The sequence below is a fragment of the Pogoniulus pusillus genome, chromosome 16 (genome assembly GCF_015220805.1).
Source record: "Pogoniulus pusillus isolate bPogPus1 chromosome 16, bPogPus1.pri, whole genome shotgun sequence".
Lineage (NCBI taxonomy): Eukaryota > Metazoa > Chordata > Aves > Piciformes > Lybiidae > Pogoniulus > Pogoniulus pusillus.
The window spans coordinates 22,263,988-22,285,221 of record NC_087279.1 but is presented as its reverse complement, the minus strand read 5'-3'; the positions used below and the strand labels follow the sequence as shown (position 1 = coordinate 22,285,221).

Below are 21,234 nucleotides of genomic sequence, written 5' to 3'. Positions count from 1 at the left end.
GCTGGCCACAGCCTCATCCAGCCAGAACTTAAATACCTCCAGGGATAAGGCCTCAACCACCTCCCTGGGCAACTCATTCCAGCCTCTCACCACTCTCATGCTCAACAACTTCCTCCTCATGGCCAGTCTGAACCTACCTACCTCCAGCTTCCCTCCATTCCCCCCAGTCCTGACACTTCCTGAGAGCCTAAAAAGTCCCTCTCCAGCTTTATTGTAGGCCCCTTCAGATACTGAAAGGCTGCAATAAGGTCACCTTGGAGCCTCCTCTTCTCCAGACTCAACAGCCCCAACTCTTTCAGTCTGTCCTCGTAGGAGAGGTGCTCCAGGATCTGCAGAACCTTTTCAATTCCAGCTTCTGAACTCATATCACTGCAGTTCTATTAACTGCCTTACTACAACGATGTTAATGACTTGCAAATGTTAATGGTAAAGATTTTCACAAGACTATTGTCATCTGTTTATTAATATCCTTTCAAATGTTCCCAGCCTCAACAATTTGGCCAATCAATTGTCAGTGAAATGAAAGTACCAAAAACCAGCTTGGTAGTGTGAAAATTGATTCTGCAAATACAATGATTGTTGGACTGCTACTTCTCATCAAGGACAATTTTCTGTGTTCTATTTCATCAGATTTTGAAATAATTCCTAAACATATTCTATGAGACTAATCTCTGATTAACTTTTACTACCAGACAAATGAGGTGTCTTTGGGTTCTGGTTCTGGCAAAAGAAGTTGCTGTCACAGAATCATAGAATCAACCAGGTTGGAAGAGACCTCCAAAATCATCCAGCCCAACCTAGCACCCAGCCCTAGCCAGTCAACCAGACCATGGCACTAAGTGCCCCAGCCAGGCTTTGCTTGAAGACTTCAAGGGACGGTGCCTCCACCACCTCCCTGGGCAGCCCATTCCAATGCCAATCACTCTCTTTGTGAAGAACTTCCTCCTAACATCCAGCCTAGACCTCCCCTAGCACAACTTGAGACTGTGTCCCCTTGTTCCGTTGCTGGTTGCCTGGGAGAAGAAACCAACCCCACCTGGCTACAACCTCCTTTCAGGTAGTTGTAGGCAGCAATGAGGTCTGCCCTGAGCCTCCTCTTCTGCAGGCTGCACACCCCCAGCTCTCTCAGCCATTCCAGCACCTCAACATCTCTCTTGAATTGAGTAGCCCACAGAATTGGACAAAGCACTCGAGGTGTGGCCTGACCAGTGCTGAGTACAGGGGAAGAATAACCTCCCTTGTCCTGCTGGCCACACTGCTCCTGAGCCAGCCCAGGATGCCATTGGCTCTCTTGGCCACCTGAGCACACTGCTGGCTCACCTTCAGCCTACTACCTATCAGTACCCCCAGGTCCCTTTCCTCCTGGCTGCTCTCAGCCACTCTGTCCCCAGCCTGTAGTGCTGCTTGGGGTTGTTGTGGCCAAAGTGCAGAACCCTGCACTTGGCCTTGTTAAATCTCTGCCCACCCACCCAGCCTGTCCAGGTCCCTCTGCAGGGCTCTCCTACCTTCCAACAGATCCACACCTGCTCCTAGCTTGGTGTCATCTGCAAACTTACTGATGCTGGACTCAATCCTCTCGTCCAGATCATCAATAAAGACCAGTGTCAATTTTCATTTACTCTAAATCAAATGGATAGAGTTTTGTTGATGCTGATCATAGTCTCCACCACTGCACCAATGCCCACTGGTGTAAAACACAGTATGTCTTTGTGAGAGGCAACCTTTACTTCCAAGATCTTGCAGGCTGCATTTCTAACTGTTCACTAATGCTACAGAACTCCTCCTTAGAGCATTGCTATGTAATGTGAAACAAGCTTATCCTTCTTTCTTTGAGCACAGCCAACAGAAGAAAGGAACTGCTTAAGATTACACAGGAGGTCTGCAGCAAACCATTCACAGAAACAAGCTTAGTCTCTCTGGGCTTTTCTCCCATGATGACCTTTTCTGAAGGCCAGGACAAAGATATCTTTTCATAGGTATATTAGAGGGACTAATTGTGAAAATACCTGCCAACCTTACAGCTGGCTTTACTATTGCTAGAGCTCTATCAAGCTCATTTTCATGACACAAAAATCAATATTTAAGTCAGCAGAACAGTTAACCCCCAGAGCCATTCTAGCGTCCAGAGTTATCCAACGCATCTATCACTGTAACGTCTAATGAACTAAAGAACACAGGACCACATTAAAACACACTAGCTGAAATGTGGTTTAAATTATAATCATTTTCCAGTGGAAAGGAAACAGGCTCACCTCCAGTAGACAAGCACAGCAATGAGAAGAATGAGGCACACGAAGGTCAGTGCTGAGACCACAATAAGAGGGATGATCCATTCCATTTTACCAGGAGAAGGTCTTGTGGCCATGCTGGAACTGTTCTTGTCAGCTGTGTGTTAAACACATAACAAAAACAGTCACTAAGTGGAAAGAGAATTACTGGATAGAAAAACGTGTAAGAAAAACAAATAGATTGTCCATTTTACATGGTACGAGTAAACAGAGCAAGGATCTTCTAGATGCAGGGTGGAACTCCATTTGTCTTTAGTCTGAGACATGAGAGCACAAAAGTCTGGTGTTTATTGCCACATATGGCTTGGATTTTACTGCTGCCTTTAATTACAGTCTCACAGAAAATTTTGGGACTCTATTGTGCAAGCATCTATTATCAGACGCAAGGTACCCCAACAAGTAACTTAACCCGGGCAGGTAAGAAAGTAAACACCTTGCTTGGTCATCAGTGCATGCAGAGAAATGCACTCTGTTTCTCCACACCACAGGACAGCCCTGTTTGCAAAGCTGAGTGTAATAGTTCAGAAATACATTTCTTGGTAACCATCTTAAAATAAAAAAGCCTCAACATGTTGGGTGTCATGTCACATCATTTGCAGGATTGGCACAATCTGCTGAGTTACTGCATAAGAAAGCACTTTTTAGCATATGGATTGTCAAGATGGATGGAAGGATGAATGGATAGGATGTGTTGTAACTGACAGAAGAAATCATTATGCCACAGCTTTTGAACAAAATTAAAGTTGGTCAATACTCCGAGATTTGGCCGAGCAACTCTGTTTCACTTTCACATGACATCTCGTTAAAATCACTGTATCACATGTAGGATGACTCTCTAGAGGTTCTCTAAGTACTGCAGCCAATGAGCACAGACACACTATCACCACATTTGAGAAGAGATCTAATTTGTGCAAATGAAGGTAGACTTGACGAGCAGAAACGGTTTAGCCCTGAAATAGAGAAGCGGATTCCGCATCTTGCTCGTGTTTCCTAACAAACAGGCAGGAGTCGATCAATTGCCTGTCAACAGGATGGAACGGGAGAGGATTAGTGTAAACAGCTTCAGATTTCAATGAGGACTGAAAGACACACACTTGAGTTCTACTGCTTAGCCCCTCTGAGTCTTTCCTCACCAACGTGCTCCCCTTGTTCAGTATTGTATTATCGTATCTTCTGAAACTGCTGCAAAATCCTACCAGAAGAACATAATTGCCTTTTCACCACAGGCAGGCAAAACACAGATAATTGGAAGTCACCAGATGTCACATAATATGAAGTCATACTCTATTTTAATAGCATTTAGATTATGCTCCTCTATAGGCAGGAGTAAAATTCAACTAACATGGAAGTAAAGGTTAATTGTAAATGCTTTTGCCTGACTGCTGAAAACAGAGCAAGGCTGCAGGCTGCTGCAAGCCCAGCAAGAAATCTTTCTAGTTTTAAGAAGTAGGCTGATGGAGGCAATGCCCTTTAGCAAGCAGTCTAAATGAGGTGATAATCAGAAGGATGTTTGGGGGAAAGTGAACGTGCAGTGTGTATAGAAGTGATGAAAAGAGAGATGAGTGGCCAGTTGTCTCCAACTCCGCTAAGAAAGGCTACCGAGGTTACCAACAGTGCCACTTCAAGGAATGGGCACACAACCCTGTGCCTCGAGCTTGTGGTGAGCTTCCCCCTTCACACCTTACTAATAATACACAACACACCCTTTTTAAGACAGGTCTTTGATTTCCTTGACTAGCAAAGAATAAGGGAAAGAAGACCCCAAAAATTAGAGTGAAGACTTATGCTCTCTATTTGCCAAACTTGCAAGAACCATAAGCCCTGAGGCATCGTTTTTTATCAGTGCATTTCAAAGCATTGAAGAGCACGAAAAAATGAAGCCCCTGAGGTGTTACTAATCAGAATGGTACAAAGGACAAAGCAAAAAAAAAAACCCAAACCACTATGCAGCATAATAAAACTTCCTAGGAGAGCTAAACACTTCCACCACCTTACATCCGATAGGGTGTTGCTTTGTTTCTCTCCAAGGACAGTATTCTGTTTAGTTTCACCTCCCAAAAACATATGTTTCTATTTGCATGGGAAGAAAATTAAATTCCATTGTAAGCACAGCATGGGCTGGAGTCCCAATGCACACTATTAAATTCTGCAGCGCTCACAATGCTTCTCTTAGTCAGTCTACTGTGGAGAACACACTCAGCTGACCCTGCCAACTCCCTCTACCACAGATGTGAGGATAAGAAAACGTTCAGTATGCTGAGAACCAGAAGAGCAAATGTCATTCCTGCATGCTGATGGCTGGCCCTTAAATTCCATTTGGGAATGTCCAACCAGCGATGTGCTTCAGAAAAAAGAGACTGCTCCTATGTTGGCTTTGAAGAAAAAGTCTTAGATGTTTTCCACTGCTTAAGTAGTTGAGAGAGCTTAAACATACCAGTGCCAAAAAAAACTGTAACACAATGACACTTGGGCCAGAGCTGTCTCTCGAGCGACACAGCAGAAGGGTCTAAGAAAAGGCAGCACACTGGGTAGCTTGAAAAAAGAGCTGAGGAACATACAAATGAAAGATAGGACAAATCTGGGCCTTTACAGCCTCTCTAACAAAATACTACAAAATAAGAAATAGTCAGCAAGTCATTCTTTTCCAAAGCAAGAATGTTGAGCCTCCATAGTGTCAGTAGCATAGCCTTGTAACGGTGCCCACCATATGCTGTACTTGGGAGGGGTGGGGGGGTGGAAAAGCTTAAAAAATGGACCAGGAAGCTCCATTTTTGCTAAGAAATGTAAACAGTTTCCAGTGGCATATGCCTTCGTTGAATTAATTCAGTTTGCCTTTTACTGGCTTGGAATTCATCCCAGTAGGAAGGAATAAAACTTATTACAGCGTATCTGTTTCAGGAGGTCCCACACAATACAAACCCTGGCACTGCTGAATCCATTCCCGCGTCTGGAAAAATCTGTAGCTCCTGTGAACCACCCACTGAGCAGTTCCATCCATGTCCTGGATGGATGGATGAGGCCCTGACACAGAGTATTAGAGGGCATTAGGCAGCGAGGGAGGCTTTGGCAGCACAGCTCGAGCACAAAGGTCAAGGCAAGAAAGCGGCATTCTACAATTTGTGCAATGTACTCTTTTCCTCTGCATTCTTGGTAATTGGTTCCTGAGAATGGAAACATGTTTATTTCCCTTTAGTAGCACTGCTTGCTATAATAAGCAGCCAAAGCTGTACTAAATAACCTAGCTAGCTTTATCATCCCTTGCCCTTGCACAAACCACCAGGCCAAAGTCCTGTTTGTTGTACCGTGGCAGATACCGCTACCTACGACAACACAGGTGTTCCGCAGGCCAGAAGAAAACCCCTGCTGCTGCACTGCCTCCAGCCACCTGGGCTTGCATTTCCTTTGAGGAAAGGAAATGTTATGGATTCACACAAAGGTATCAAGTCATTCTGGAAAATAGCACTGGTCATACTATTCACCTACGAAAAGGCAAACACGCACGCTCTGAAAAAGAGGACTACCTCTGGCACAAGCTCATGTCATTGTGAAGCTATTTTCTTCCCACTTATTTAAAGGCATCCCTGCAGCGGTCATAGGCACAGGCTGTGCACAACTAAGCATGGCTTTCCACTGCTTTGCAAACAGATGCCAATCATATTTAATCCTGATGTCAGACAGCTGAACTTCATACTGGCAAACATCAAATAATTCAGTCCTTTTATTTTTCAAGCCATTCTGCTGTTTGCTCCTGTAAGTTGTCAGGCGAAATGGCTCAAGTGCCACATGAAAATACAGCTTAATAATCCTTGCCATGTATGGAGAAAGAAAGAATTACACAGATGTTTAATTATCTTAATGAGGTTATCCCCAAAAGGCTTTTGTAACCTCAGACCTGGCAAAGACTGTTCTAAAAACCAGAATTCGGTCTCTGCTAAAAGCATACTCCAGGGCTGAGCTTTATCCCTGCACATCATGGTGTCTCTACAAAGCCTTCTCATGGAAGGAACTCAGCAGAAGTGGGCGAGTGCTGAGGGATGGGAGGACCTGACTGGATCAAGGGCCAAACCCACATCTCTGTTCTCAGTTCCAGCTCACCATACAGGCAGAAGCCCCAACCGGACAGCTACTGCTTTGCTCACAACGACTCATTTGTTATCTCCTGTCAAAGGATCTGTTTAACTGCCCAGCCAAGCCAAAATTCTCTGGGATAGTATCTACTCTAGCCTGATTAAACTGCATCATGCTGGGCTTCTTTTTTTCCTTCCCTTCCATTGTTTTTTTTTTACCATAGAGCATCACTTTAATTGCTGTTTGTCTAATTTTCGGGTTTCAGAGTCACGGACAATGCCGAGCAGCTGCGTGTGTAACAGTTGCAGATCAAAGGTACAATTAGTCTGATGTGGGCACCAAAACAGAGAGGAGGATGATGGGGAGAATGAAAGAGGAGAATGCAAGCGAGCGTTCAGTGACAGAGGAAAATCATTAGTGCTGGCTGATATCACCACACAAGAAGAGGCCAGTGCCACTTGGAAAATAATGACATGGCCTCAGGAGAGGTGTGTGTGTGTGTATGTGTGTGTGAAATAAGCACTAAAAGAAAATGAGCCTTGCTGTACTAATTGGCCTCACACTTTCCCTGTAATTTCTCATGTGTTCCCTGTTCTCCTCTAATCATCCACGCTCATGAGTACTTCCCCATTCAGTTATCTCCTTACAACTGCTAATTTGATGCTATACAATTAATTTTACAAGTGTACATTCTTATGAAACAATTTTCTACTCTTCAAAATGATTAAACTTCCTACTCACAAAAACGTTTTTCAAACCTGGACAGCTTTTTATAACTGCTTTCCTGGAGAAGAGATACATCCAAAGAAGTCTCTGCCCGATATAGGGTGCGGGAAGCCAACGGGTTTCTTTCTGCTCACTGTGGAAATGGTCTTCAGCCTCTTTCAAACTAGATGTTAGGGAAGGGTTCTTTCAAGTGAGGGTGGTGAGACACTGGAACAGGCTGTTTCCTTCCAGTGAGGGTGGTGAGACACTGGAACAGGCTGTTTCCTTCCAGTGAGGGTGGTGAGACACTGGAACAGGATGCCCAGGGAGGCTGCGGATACTCCCTTCTTGGGGATGTTCAAGGCCAGGCTGGATGAGGCCTTGGGCAGCATCACTGAGTTTGCAGATGACACCATGTTGGGAGCAAATCTGTTAGAGGGCAGAAGGGCTTTGCAGAGGGACTTGGACAGGCTACACAGATGGGCACAGTCCAATGCCAGGAGTTTTAACGAGGCCAAGTGCAGGGTTCTGCACTTTGGCCACAACAACCCCAAGCAGAGATCAAGGCTGAGGACAGAGTAGCTGGAGAGCAGCCAGGTGGAGAGGGAGCTGGGGGTACTGGTAGATAGTGGCTGAAGATCAGCCAGCAGTGTGCCTAGGTGGCCAGGAAAGCCAATGGCATCCTGGCCTGGATCAGGAACAGTGTGGCCAGCAGGACAAGGGAGGTGCAGCCTGTTCTAGTGGGAGGTGTCCCTGCCTATGGCAGAGGGCTGGAACTGGATGATCTTTGAGGTCCCTTCCAACCTAAACCATTCTATATTCTATTCTATATTCTTTCAGCTGTCCTGTGTGCTAGTTTGAAGCAAGCTGGAATGTTTTGGTAAAAGAACTAGATAACAGGCAGTGAAATGAAAAACAATTGATGTCAACTTCTCTCACAGTTACGCTGAGAACTCTGGGAAGAAGAAAGACTTTTTCTCCATTTTGTCTCTCACTCTTGCTTTTGCCTTAGACCTGGTCACATCTCATTAACCCTGCTCCTACTAACCTTGCTCCCTAACCTCTTGGCTGCACCTCTTTTCTTCCTGAGAACTGGGGTAAGGTTGAGAGGGCCGGGGGGAGGTGTTGGGGTGGTTTGAGAGCCCCTCCTGGGGACTCAGGTTTCTGGGAGGGGAGTTGTGCTTCTGTATTGTTTATCCTTTGTATATTTCTGTATATAATTGTATATAACTGTATATATTGTAAATAGCTGCTTGTAAATTCTGCTAGCTGTAAATAAATTGCTTCATCTATATTCCCAGAGGCCGTCTGAGTTAGCTGGGGCAAATACAAAGTGTGGGAGGGGCGGGGTAACCCCCAAACCATCACATCCTGATACTCAAAAATGCTTCCAGCAATAACCTCTTGGCTTTGCTGGTCATTGTCCTGATTTCAGGTATATCTTGTTATAGAAACCTTTAAGTCCCTTTCTTGCTTATCTCTGGAGTTTCATTGAACTCCACTGTTTGTGTAAGCTAGGTCAGGTGTGCCTGTGCAAATCACAAATATCTGTATTTCTGTGGAAAATAATTATGCTCAAGCAACTACTCCTAGGCTTTGTGCTAGTGTTTGGCTGATGGGCCAATACACCAGCTGTGGCTTTGGTAACCTAGATCCAGCCTGGTAGGAAAGCTCCTTCTGCATTCCTAGGAGTCTTCTCAGAAAGGTATTACTTTGAACAGGCCATCCAGGTCTTACTCAGACATCTTGAGCAAAATATCTTGGCAAATTCTAGGTTAGGCAGACCTCAGCTATCCACTGCAAAAGCATGGTCAGATGAGCTGCAAAGAAAAGGACTTGCCTGAACAGTCTCACACCTGGTACAGAGAGATTCACACTGAAAGGCTCTATCCCAAAGCCAGTAAAAACCTCCTCAAAATGTTGAAAAACACTAGACAGCCCCAATGTCTGGAGAGGGAGTGGAGTCACCAGGTTCATGACTTCTCCAACCTGGAGGTGGACAGAGAATGAACCTCTACTCTAAGAAAAATGTCACACAGGAGCTCTCCTTCATCTCTGAATAACCATTCTGACTTTTTGCTGCTGAGTGGCCTCTTCTGTACACTGAGGGACCTGGGAGAGGGTTGTCTGGGATGCTGAAAATGTGGTACACCTTCTTCTCCTCATCTTGGGTATCACACAGTATCACACAGTATCACACACAGTATCATCAGGGTTGGAAGAGACCTCACAGATCATCAAGTCCAACCCTTTAGCACAGAGCTCAAGGCCAGACCATGGCACCAAGTGCCACGTCCAGTCCTGCCTTGAACAGCTCCAGGGAGGGCGACTCCACCACCTCCCCGGGCAGCCCATTCCAGTGTCCAATGACTCTCTCAGGGAAGAACTTTCTCCTCACCTCCAGCCTAAATCTCCCCTGGCGCAGCCTGAGGCTGTGTCCTCTCGTTCTGGTGCTGGCCACCTGAGAGAAGAGAGCAACCTCCTCCTGGCCACAACCACCCCTCAGGTAGTTGTAGACAGCAATAAGGTCTCCCCTGAGCCTCCTCTTCTCCAGGCTAACCAATCCCAGCTCCCTCAGCCTCTCCTCGTAGGGCTGTGCTCAAGGCCTCTCCCCAGCCTCGTCGCCCTTCTCTGGACACGCTCAAGCATCTCAATGTCCCTCCTAAACTGGGGGGCCCAGAACTGAACACAGGACTCAAGGTGTGGTCTAACCAGTGCAGAGTACAGGGGCAGAATGACCTCCCTGCTCCTGCTGGCCACACCATTCCTGATGCAGGCCAGGATGCCACTGGCTCTCTTGGCCACCTGGGCACACTGCTGGCTCATGTTCAGGCGGGTATCAATCAGCACCCCCAGATCCCTCTCTGTCTGGCTGCTCTCCAGCCACTCCGACCCCAGCCTGTATCTCTGCATGGGGTTGCTGTGGCCAAAGTGCAGCACCCTGCACTTGGAGCTATTGAAGCCATCCCCTTGGACTCTGCCCATCTGTCCAGGCGGTCAAGGTCCTGCTGCGGAGCCCTTCTGCCTTCCAACTCAGTCACATCTGCCCCCAGCTTGGTGTCATCTGCAAACTTGCTGATGACTGACTCCATGCCCTCATCCAGATCATCTATGAAGATGTTAAAGAGGATGGGGCCCAGCACAGATCCCTGAGGGACACCAGAGCCTTAAGGGAGATTTAACCAAGGTAAATTTGGGTGAAACAGGTAACTTTTCCACATATCTTTTCCCCCAGCTAACATGTGCTGGTTATTCCAGATGTCATTTCTTACACATGGAAGCCAGTTTTGTGAAAACAGAGTTATCCTCCCTCTGTATAAAAAGATGGAAAAAAAAAAAAGACAGAAAACCTAATTTGCAGAGTCCTTTCAAGACTTGTCTTTGCATGCAGTCTTCAGGCAGGGTCATTTCAAGCCTCCAAGCCTGCAGGTGAGCTGAGTTCTCAAAAGAGGCTGTCTAGCAGGAGGCAAAGCTGTACTGAACCACTTCCAGTGACAGTTCTCTGCATACCAAAAAGAGAAACCACTGCAGACTAAAGGGATACAATTCACAATAACCAGTAAGTACTTCTTAGCAATATTAACAATATTTCCCCATCTCATTGATTTTCATCTTTTTCATCTTATCTTCACCACAGAATAATATCCAATCTAATAGCAATACCTTTGTGGTGAGCCAAGAAACAAGACCAACTACTCATCCTGCCTCCAATTTATTATGGCTGATAATAAGCCATGAGGCTCTTTCTAGATCTCACATGAAGGATATTGTACTTGGACCATCCAAGAATCTGACATATGAGAAACAGGGAAGCAGAAGGCAGGAAGAACTGAGAATGACTATATCAGAGTCATATTCACCCAGACAGATTGAATTGCTGGGGTTTGAACCTAAATGGTGCTGAATTCTTACTCCCAACATTACAAAGCATGTCCAGGACAAATTCTCCCCTTCCTGATGAAAAGGGCCCCTCAATTCAAGAGAGATGTTGAGGTGCTGGAAGGTGTCCAGAGAAGGGCAACAAAGCTGGTGAGGGGCCTGGAACACAAACTGTATGAGGAGAGGCTGAGGGAGCTGGGGGTGTGCAGCCTGCAGAAGAGAAGGCTCAGGGCAGACCTCATTGCTGTCTACAACTGACTGAAGGGAGGTTGTAGCCAGGTGGGGTTGGTCTTTTCTCCCAGGCAAGCAGCAATAGAACAAGGGGGCACAGTCTCAAGTTGTGCCAGGGGAGGTCTAGGCTGGATGTCAGGAGGAAGTTGTTGGCAGAGAGAGTGGTTGGCATTGGAATGGGCTGCCCAGAGAGGTGGTGGAGCCACTGTCCCTAAAGGTGTTGAAGCAAAGCCTGGATGAGGCACTCAGTGCCATGATCTGGTTGACTGTCTAGGGCTGGGTGCTAGGTTGGGCTGGATGATCTTGGAGGTCTCTTCCAACCTGGTTCATTCTATGATTCTAAGTGATTAAGCCAAATGGCATGCCGAAAGCTGCCTGACAAGCATCTCTCACCATATTCAGTGGGAGCACCAGACTTTGAAGAATATTTCCAGTGTAGGAGTAAGAAAAACAGAAGTAACAAATCAACACAACCTGGTGCAGGTTCCTTGGCTTCCACATTGCTAATCTGCTCTCTCACAGAACAGTTATGATTCACAGCATTAGAGTCAGGTCAGCATTTCTGTAACAAATGCTATTAAAGATTGGATGTAGCTTTGTTTTTAAATTGGTTCTGAGCTATAACAGAATGCACAGTGTCTGCATTCTTGTGTTTATGAATGCAGGGGAAAATTAACATAGGTTTGTTTTTTTTTTCCACACTACTCTTGAGTAGCTTTGATGGGAAAACAGAATTACAGAATAGTCTATAGATTACCAGAACAAACAATAACAGTAAAACAAATAATCAAGCAAACAGAGAGAAAAGTGCTCTACCTTATAAATGCTGTGGTAATACACAGAATCACTCGGCAAACTCATCATGGTACTGAAATCTCAGCCCTTGCTCTGCAGATAAACCCATACACATGTACTCCATTTGCTCCTCGCAGTTACAAGATCTGTTTTCCCCACCAGTGCCTGCAGCTCCCCAGGCAGAAACATGTGCACACGCAGTGGACTTCCTGCACAGCAGGTTTGGATCGCTGTGAGATACCTGTTTACACAGGCCTGTGCAGCAAACTCTGACCACACAGGGCTTGCTGCCCATGCAGATCATCAGGGCAGGCTTCCAGAAAGTCCTATTTGCTGTGCAGTTGGTAGGCACACAACCAGAGTTGGTGTGTACAGGAGCATTCTCATCAAGACAAGCAGAAAATACATGCACTCTGCCTGGCTAAGGTTTATTTTTCATAGGGGGGAAAAAGTGCAAAAGGTGCCTTGTCTTGGAAGATCATAGCATGTAGACTTTGTAGTGAGAAACAAACTAGTGCAAAGCTGGGAGCCTGTGGCTTGGACAGGGACACACTGTGCTGGGTTAAGAACTGGCTGGATGGCAGGCCACAGAGAGTGGTGGTGAATGGTGCCACATCCAGTTGGCAGCCAGTCATTAGCTGTGTGCCCCAGTGCTGGGCCCAGTTCTGTTTAATATCTTCACTGATGATCTGGATAAAGAGATTGAATCCAACATCAGTGAGTTTGCAGATGACACCAAGTTGGGAGCAAGTGTGGATCTGTTAGAGGGCAGGAGGGCTCTGCAGAGGGACTTGGACAGGCTGCACAGATGGGCACAGTCCAATGTCAGGAGGTTTAACAAGGCCAAGTGCAGGGTTCTACACTTTGGCCACAACAACCCCAAGCAGCACTACAGGCTGGGGACAGAGTAGCTGGAGAGCAGCCAGGTGGAGAGGGACCTGGGGGTACTGGTAGATAGTAGCTGAACATGAGCCAGCAGTGTGCCCAGGTGGGCAGCAGACCCAATGGCATCCTGGGCTGGCTCAGGAACAGTGTGGCCAGCAGGACAAGGGAGGTTATTCTGCCCCTGGACTCAACAGTGGTCAGGACACACCTTGAGTGCTGTGTCCAGTTCTGGGCTCCTCCATTTAACAGAGATGTTGAGGTGCTCGAATGTGTCCAGAGAAAGGCATCAAGGCTGGTGAGGGGCCTGGAACACAGCCCTGTGAGAGAAGCTGGGGGAGCTGAGGGTGTTTAGCCTGGAGGAGGCTCAGAGGTACCTCACTGTCACCTACAACTACTTGAAGGGAGGCTGTAGGCAGGTGGGGTTGGGCTCTTCTGCCAGGCAAGCAGCAACAGAACAAGGGGACACAGTGTGAAGTTGTGGCAGGGGAGTTCTAGGCTGGATGTTAGGAGGAAGTTGTTGTCAGAGAGAGTGATTGGCATTGAAATGGGCTGCCCAGGGAGGTGGTGGAGTCACCATCCCTGGAGGTGTTTAAAAGGAGGCTGGATGAGGCACTTAGTGCCATGGTTTAGTTAATTAGAAGGTGTTAGGTGATAGGCTGGACTCGATGTTTTCAAAGGTCTTTCCCAACCTGGTTAATTCTGTGATCCCATATTTGGGAGACTATCTCAAAGCCAAATCAGGGACAACCCTGCAGATAAATGAATGTGGCTTACAGCACACATAGGAACCTTTCCATGAAATACGAGCTTGGCACGGCACCTGGACTTCCAAATTAATTTCACACTTATAGTTCAGCACATTTCCCTTTGGGTTTTTTTTTAAGACTGAAGTCTTAATTCATCACGTCAGGGGGATAACACTTCTCCAAATTTTGTCTTCCCGTAAGCAGTACAAGGAACAGGAATCTGTCCCAATAAAAAAAAAAAGATGATTCCTTTCTCCCTTCCCCCAGCAGCACTCTGTGGGTTGGGTCCTGTGACAGCCTGCCCGTCGGATGAAGCCATGCACCACAGAAATGCTGCACCTACTGGAACCCAGTAAGGACTGGTGTGGGAATGCAGAATGCAGAAGCGTTGTGGGGTGCAGGCGCAGGAGAGCTGTGGGCCACAACAACCCCATGCAGAGATACAGGCTGGGGTCAGAGTGGCTGGAGAGCAGCCAAACAGAAAGGGATCTGGGGGTGCTGATTGATACCCGCCTGAACATGAGCCAGCAGTGTGCCCAGGTGGCCAAGAGAGCCAGTGGCATCCTGGCTTGCATCAGGAATGGTGTGGTCAGCAGGAGCAGGGAAGTCATTCTGCCCCTGTACTCTGCACTGCTTAGACCACACCTTGAGTGCTGTGTTCAGTTCTGGGCTCCCCAGTTTAGGAGGGACATTGAGATGCTTGAGCGTGTCCAGAGAAGGGCGACGAGACTGGGGAGAGGCCTTGAGCACAGCCCTATGAGGAGAGGCTGAGGGAGCTGGGATTGGTTAGCCTGGAGAAGAGGAGGCTCAGGGGAGACCTTATTGCTGTCTACAACTACCTGAGGGGTGGTTGTGGCCAGGAGGAGGTTGCTCTCTTCTCTCAGGTGGCCAGCACCAGAACGAGAGGACACAGCCTCAGGCTGCGCCAGGGGAGATTTAGGCTGGAGGTGAGGAGAAAGTTCTTCCCTGAGAGAGTCATTGGACACTGGAATGGGCTGCCCGGGGAGGTGGTGGAGTCGCCGTCCCTGGAGCTGTTCAAGGCAGGATTGGACGTGGCACTTGGTGCCATGGTCTAGCCTTGAGCTCTGTGGTAAAGGGTTGGACTTGATGATCTGTGAGGTCTCTTCCAACCCTGATGATACTGTGATACTGTGATACTGTGAAAGGAGTGAAGAGAAGAGACAACAGGCAGATCCTTGTAATAACAGACCTTGGTTCTCACATGGAGCTGGCCACCTTATCTCAGAAGGGGTAGATAATGGACCTTCGCTAACGAGAATAACAAGGTGTGTACTTATGCAGATGTGGTGGGTCGTCTCTGACTAACTATGCCAATGTGTAGGCCTGTGCTCTACTGGCTGAGTGTATAAATTCGGGCTGCTAATGATCAATAAACAGCTCCTGCATAACTCACAGTGCCTCGTCTGAAGCCCCTCGCGGCTGGCCCACCACCATCCTGGTTTATGGGCTTGTTTGCCGTGGTCCCGCCGACAAGCAGCCTGCAACAGACTGGGAACTGTGACATCTCCCAACAGGCTATGCTGATAAAAACAGTTTCCCCGAAGGTCACTCACCTGGGTTAATGGTGATGAATTTGTTTTCTGAAGGGTACTCCTCTGGAAACCTGTCCTCCTTTGAAGGAGGTCTTTTTGTTGTCTCTGGTCTTCTTGGGATCTTCCCCAGGTACAGTTCGTTGGTGAACGCTGGCGGCACTTGGGTGGAAGGGAGCGGCTGTGGCTGAGCGTCTGCTTCGGCAAAGCTCTCCTTCTCAGCGCCTCCAGCCGTGGGGACAACGTTTTGGTCTGACTCTTCACTCGATATGGTTTTATTTCCCTCCTCCTCAGCAGTCCGGTTGGGGGAGGCTGTGGCCACGCTGGGCTCCGTGCTATTGTGTGCCTCTGCGGCTGCCGTTGCCCTGGTTTTCTCCTTCTTCTCGGCATCCTTTTCTTCCTCTTCCTCATGCTCCCTTTCCCCATCTTCGCTTTCACTCTTTTCATCCTTCTCCCCCTCCTCAGCTCCTTCACTGTCCTTGCCCAGCGCCGAGTCCCGCTCCGGCCCGGGGGAGGCGGCAGCAGCCTCGGTGGCAGCCACCACCGTCCTGCCTGCCTGTTTGCTGGGGGCAGCCGCCGCGGGGGGCCGCGTGGGCCACACGCTGCTGGGGAAGGAGGAGATGCCACCGCCGCTGAAGCCCAGCCCTGCCAGCAAAGTGCTGGTCACCACTGAGGCCACGGTGGCCTGGCTGCCGCTGGAGGAAGGCCCCATCCCCGTGGCCATGGACACGAACGAGAAGGGGAGCCCTGAGGAGGTCCAGGTGGAGGAGCCGGAGCTGATGGGAGCCATGTCGGCTGAGGATGCAGGAGATGCTGTGGGCTTGAGGAGGTCACCAGCACCAGAGGGGAAGAAAACAAAGCAGAGAACATGAGCGGAGGGCCCCAACATGCTGCCCAGAGTAATTTTTCTTTCACTTTTCCCTCCTTTTCCATGCCCAAACATGCCATTCTGGTTGCTATTCTCTTAAGACTGAGAGACTCACACCAGCTGGGCACAGGACCAAACCAGCAATGGGACGTGTCACAGAGCTACAGGGCAAGCCAAGGAGGGAAGAAAGCTCCCTGCATTCACCCCTTTCAAACTATCATTATCATCAAAAACCTCTTTATCCTTATCTGTACTTTACAGTGAGATCTTCTCCACTCACGTCACTGGTGACTTGTGAATAACATCCCCTTTCAGGGGTGAGAAGGATGCAAAGGAGTGTAATGAGTTTAGCTGCATTACTCACAGTGCTTTAATCCTCAGAATACAGAAGTTTAAAAATACAGCCTTACATAAGGGCTGTCCCAAAATAAGGGCTGTGCTGCCAACGTGAGCATCCGTGGCTGCTGGGTGTGCTCTGACAGGGAACTCTGGCACAGAGTTCACACACACATTGTCAAGGCCTCGAACATCACTATTTTTATCTCCTCAATTTACCCACAGGCATCGTCTTCCTAAGGGTTGGTGCTGCCGGGAGGTGTCACTCTCATTAGAAAAGACCCGCAGCACAGCCAGCTGGGGACTCACAAAGGACCTGGAGAACATCGGTAGCCCTTTGGCAGGTCAACACAGCCTCTAACCAGGCCCACCAGGCTGTGGCACTCATGTATAAACTCATCATTCCTCACCAGCAGACAAATAATTAACCTTCCTGAAGCACACGTGGAAAAAGACACTGAAGTGAGTCGACTAAGGACAAGGAACAACTCTGTGTAAGACCTGGGGCAGCAGTTCTTCCTGGCTAGCCTGACCATGCTCCCTCTGGCTCACTGAAAAATGTCTCACCCTAGTGAGTTCATCAGCAAGAGGAGCATCAGCTGGAGAGGTACACATCGCAAGGACAATAGGTGCTACTGAACATTACAAAGTGTTTCTTTTTGGGGCTGAACATTGTGACTTGTTTCTGTACCTTTCTGCAGTTCCCGGGTTTTAGTCAGCCTGTACAGCTGAAAGGCTGCTACAAGCCCAGAAAGGTTGTTTTCTCACACCAGTTTTGACCCGCTGCCATCACACAGAACCTGAGATCTCAGAAGAAAACCTGTGCTTCAGAGATTTCAAGCCAAAACTTGAAATAAGCATCTCAACTTTCAGATACTTATCAGTGTGAATCCCTAAGGCACCGTGAGATTTGCTATTTGCTGGCATGTACAGTCTCAAAGCTGGACCAAGTATTGGAATTGGACAGCAGATTTTGTATGTCTAGAATACCTCTATATGGCATTAAATAATGATTAATCAATTAAATTCAAGCCTTGTACGTGTTATTTGCTTACCAGGGAGTACATCAAACCAGAACAGAATAAAACCAGCAGCAGTGTACTTAGAGTAAATTCTACAGTATGAATCCAGGCCATTAAGGTGACTGCAGAATTCAGCATGCCAAGTGCCAAGAATTTCAGGCTATGGATAGTTTATGTTAAACAACCTAAAAAGGTTTCCCAAACTGAACTAATGTATTCCAGTTTTACTGTACGTGCATCAACATTTCTGATTCTGGAGCACAAAATCAGTGTCGGTGACTCATTACAGTCTGGCTTGAAGTAAAACGAAAACAAAGAGCTTCTTAAGGACTTATTCAGACAATGGCAGGCATCCTTAAGGCACCAGAAGAGCAAAGATGCTGTGTGTGGAGGCTTATTCTTACTGCATGTACTTCTGGCTATGCAGTTAATAAAATCGAATTTGTTTCCACAGTCATTATTAAAGTTACAAATCCCCTCTACATGAGCTCAATACCTACACGGGAAGAGTTTCTTAGTACTTGACCCCGCAGAGCTCAAAGCCTCTTGGTGTCTGAAGCCAGAAAAGCCAAGCCCTTCCAGCAGTGCGTTACAGAACCTTGCCGTGGCGAGTGCCCACCAGCATCTCCCAAGGACAGCTCGGTCCTGCCGTGCATTCCCAGCCCCGTGCTGCCACCTGGTGGGAACACCGCCCCCCCGGCGCCCCCGCCCCCGCTACCGCCGCCCACCCGTGCTCCCCCGTCACTTACCACTCCTGTTTTCACAATTCTGGTCCCCTCGAAAATTCGAGTGGTGTTAGCTGAGAAACAAAGAAGAAGGGCGAGTCAGCGCGCTGGCAGGAGGCACGGCCGAAGCTGCTGCACAGCTGCTGCAGGGGGCTGCTGCAAAACGGGCTGCACGCACGGCTCTGGAGCAAGGGCAGCTCAGCTGGTTTGCAGTCACCGCCTTACCTGCTGCGTGTATCTAAAGGCGAATTCGTTTGTCTTTAACAACTCAGGTCTGCACTGCCATAAAACACACGCCCTCCTTCCAACGCAAGTTGGATCAAACGTCCTTAACTTGTCTTTGTCTTATGTGACAAGAAGGAATGGCCTCATGTTTCAGGGGAGGTTTAGGATGGATATTAGGAACATTTATTCACAGCACTGGAAAAGGCTGCCAAGGGAAGTGGTGGAGTCACCATCCCTGGAGCTACGTTAAAGGACGTGCAGATGCGGTGCTGAGGGACGTGGATTTAACGGTGACCTTGCAGTGCTGGATTAATGGCTAGACTTGATGATCTAAAAGGTCTTTCACAACCAAAACAATTCTATGGCTTACACAAGAAGCATGAGCACCTGATAATAGTTTTTTCTGCCCTTCTGCTAGTACTACCATTATTTGTTGCTATTTGTCTCAATTACAACTATAATTAGCCTCTGAAGAATGCTTTGAAAGTTCAAGTGGGTTTTTTTTTCCAAGTTAGACCTTGAGTACAGCCAAAAGTCAGAAGAACAGCTCCTTTTGGGGAGATACAAAGGGAAATGCAGCATCTACTCCCACTGCATGTGTCTATCACTTCCATTGCTTTGAACACCAGGTTAGAGTGCTCAGAGAGTATCTGGCAAAATTGTCAATACTAATTTACTCCTAACTGTAATTAAATAAGCATTATGGTCAAATCTCAAAGAACTTTTCCAATCTATTACCTGTCAAAAGAGGCCATAATCAGTAACATACAATGTTCTGAGTTCTGCCAGGCACTTAAAAGTGAAGTACAAAACAGTGCTGAGCTAGTAAGAAACTAGGAGCTACATATGAGATGGACATTTCTTGTCTGCAGTGTTGCTAACACTGTGCATGACACTGCCACAGACCTAAGTTTGGTCCAGCACCTGACATCCTTCAGATGCTAAATACTAGCAGAGCAGGATTAAAGTATCCACTCTGAAGACCACTTCTGTTATTTTGTTCCATATAGTGTGGGTCTGTTCTTAAAGATTTAATTTTTAAACTCCCTGCTTGCTTTGTTTTTCTGCTACCCATTCTGAGGTTTCTATATCCGTAAACTGGAACGGGAGCTCCTGAGCATCTACTTCTCCTACCAAATCTCAACTTTCATCAGAGTTCTCCAATAAACTTAAAGGAAATTCATGACAAAGGGCATCTTAACCACCCAGTTCTTTTCCTTTCATGTAAATATACACATTCTGGAAAACACTGAGGTTATGTGCATGGTAAAACCTGAATGCCTCCACACATGATTTGTCAAGGTAAGACTAATCTCCTTTCTTCTTTTCTTTAAACAGACACCACACACAAATTCACATTCCACTACAGATGTGCCTCTGATGCATAAGCATCTGAAAACTAGTAGCAAGAAAAGCTCTGAATTCTCCTAAACTCCAACAAACCCTCCAAGCAGTGGCTTGGGCAACCCTCTCCAGCACTTGAAATGGGATTCTGATGAAGTCACCAGCCGCAATCTGAAATGAGCATTGTCTACAAGCATTCAAACATCTTCTGAAATCATTCCACACCACATTGCACTCTGCAAAGGAAACGTTCAACCAACAAAGAGTCATTCAATGTAAAAAGAGGTATGTGGGTTTTTTACCTTGAAAGAGCATAGTCTGGCTAAAGTCACTACGCATTTCATTTCGGCAAACTGCTTGAACTCTGAACAGATAAAGGATGTCAGGTGAGACATGGCTAATGATGGCCTTCTGTTTAAAAAAAATAGATATTATTCAGTTTTTTACCCCCACAGTACTGTCCACGATGAGTTTGAAATATAAAAAGCATTGTGCTAACACAGGACATTTATGCCACGTAAGACAAACTTATTTCTACACAGAAATATTCCCAAGGCCCCTGAGAGAGGGCAAGGCCAAAGTGATGCACTCAGACTCTGCCCATGAGAAAGAAATGAACACATCCCCGCACAAGATTCTTGTGACAGACTTCACACCTGAAAGTCTCTGCCTAAAACCTAAAATCATTTGACCTTGCAGGAATTAAAATAAGATTTTTAAAGACGGAGAGCCAAGTCCCAAACAGGGGATAGGGCCAGGAAAGTTGCTGCACATTCAGACTGACTACTTAGTTTGCAACAGACCAGCCATGGCAATTTGGTGCTGGTGGACTGCATGACACAATGGCATGGCATCCTGGGCCAAGATGTGTATTCTTAGACCTGAGACACTGCCCTGCTGCCTTCCAGATACTCTTTCGTGTTTCTTTAGTCCACCACTGCATCAGTTCACGTCTTGCAGCAGACGTCGGCAGTAGCTGTGTGGGTCACTTGAAATACCAGTGATTTGTCTAGCTCTGTTCAAGGCAGGACAGCCAAACTATCTCTGCTAGAGCACTGAAAGCAAATCACACTTTCCTCTGAAAAAGAGTTTCTTGATTCCCTTGCCCCTAAAATAGACTAAACTGTCATTGCTTTCTTAACCTCCAAGCTCTGCTGCACAGCACAGGGTCTCACTGCAATTTACTTCCAAGCTATTGCTCCATCACATCCCCTGCATTTTTAATTGTTTCTTTCACATGAAACAGGATGCTTTCACTGTGCCCACCTCAGTTTTGCTGATTAAGGCTCTCCTCGTTATACCTCATTAAAAATTCTCCCTTAAGAGTGTAAAGTTATGACAAGAGAGAGGTTACAATGCATCATAACCTTGGGTGCCTTTCAATAGGTTCCTATTCTGATTTCGTGAGGCACATCGGTCCCTAATGTGACCCAGATAACAATGTCTAGTGGGGAAATTGAAAATATAAATGGAAATGAAGTAAAAGAATCTTCATCTAAGGGAATAAGAGAAGTATTATTGTATAACTGATTGAATGGGCCCAGAGGACTGTGCATTTGGAGAAAAA

The 21,234-nt window shown here is 47.0% G+C and overlaps 1 protein-coding gene across 4 annotated transcripts in view; it reads right to left on the bottom strand.

Moving 5' to 3' along the window:
* PTPRG (protein tyrosine phosphatase receptor type G) overlaps nucleotides 1–21,234 on the bottom strand; it is a 623,046-nt gene that overhangs the window by 104,825 nt on the left and 496,987 nt on the right. For all 4 annotated transcript variants that reach the window (XM_064156968.1, XM_064156969.1, XM_064156970.1 and 1 more), the window contains 4 exons: nucleotides 19,970–20,078; nucleotides 18,123–18,172; nucleotides 15,172–15,967; nucleotides 2,253–2,385 (listed from right to left, as the gene is read on the bottom strand). In XM_064156968.1, the coding sequence (XP_064013038.1) occupies nucleotides 2,253–2,385; nucleotides 15,172–15,967; nucleotides 18,123–18,172; nucleotides 19,970–20,078 (1,088 nt within the window). The remainder of the gene's footprint in view (nucleotides 1–2,252; nucleotides 2,386–15,171; nucleotides 15,968–18,122; nucleotides 18,173–19,969; nucleotides 20,079–21,234) is intronic.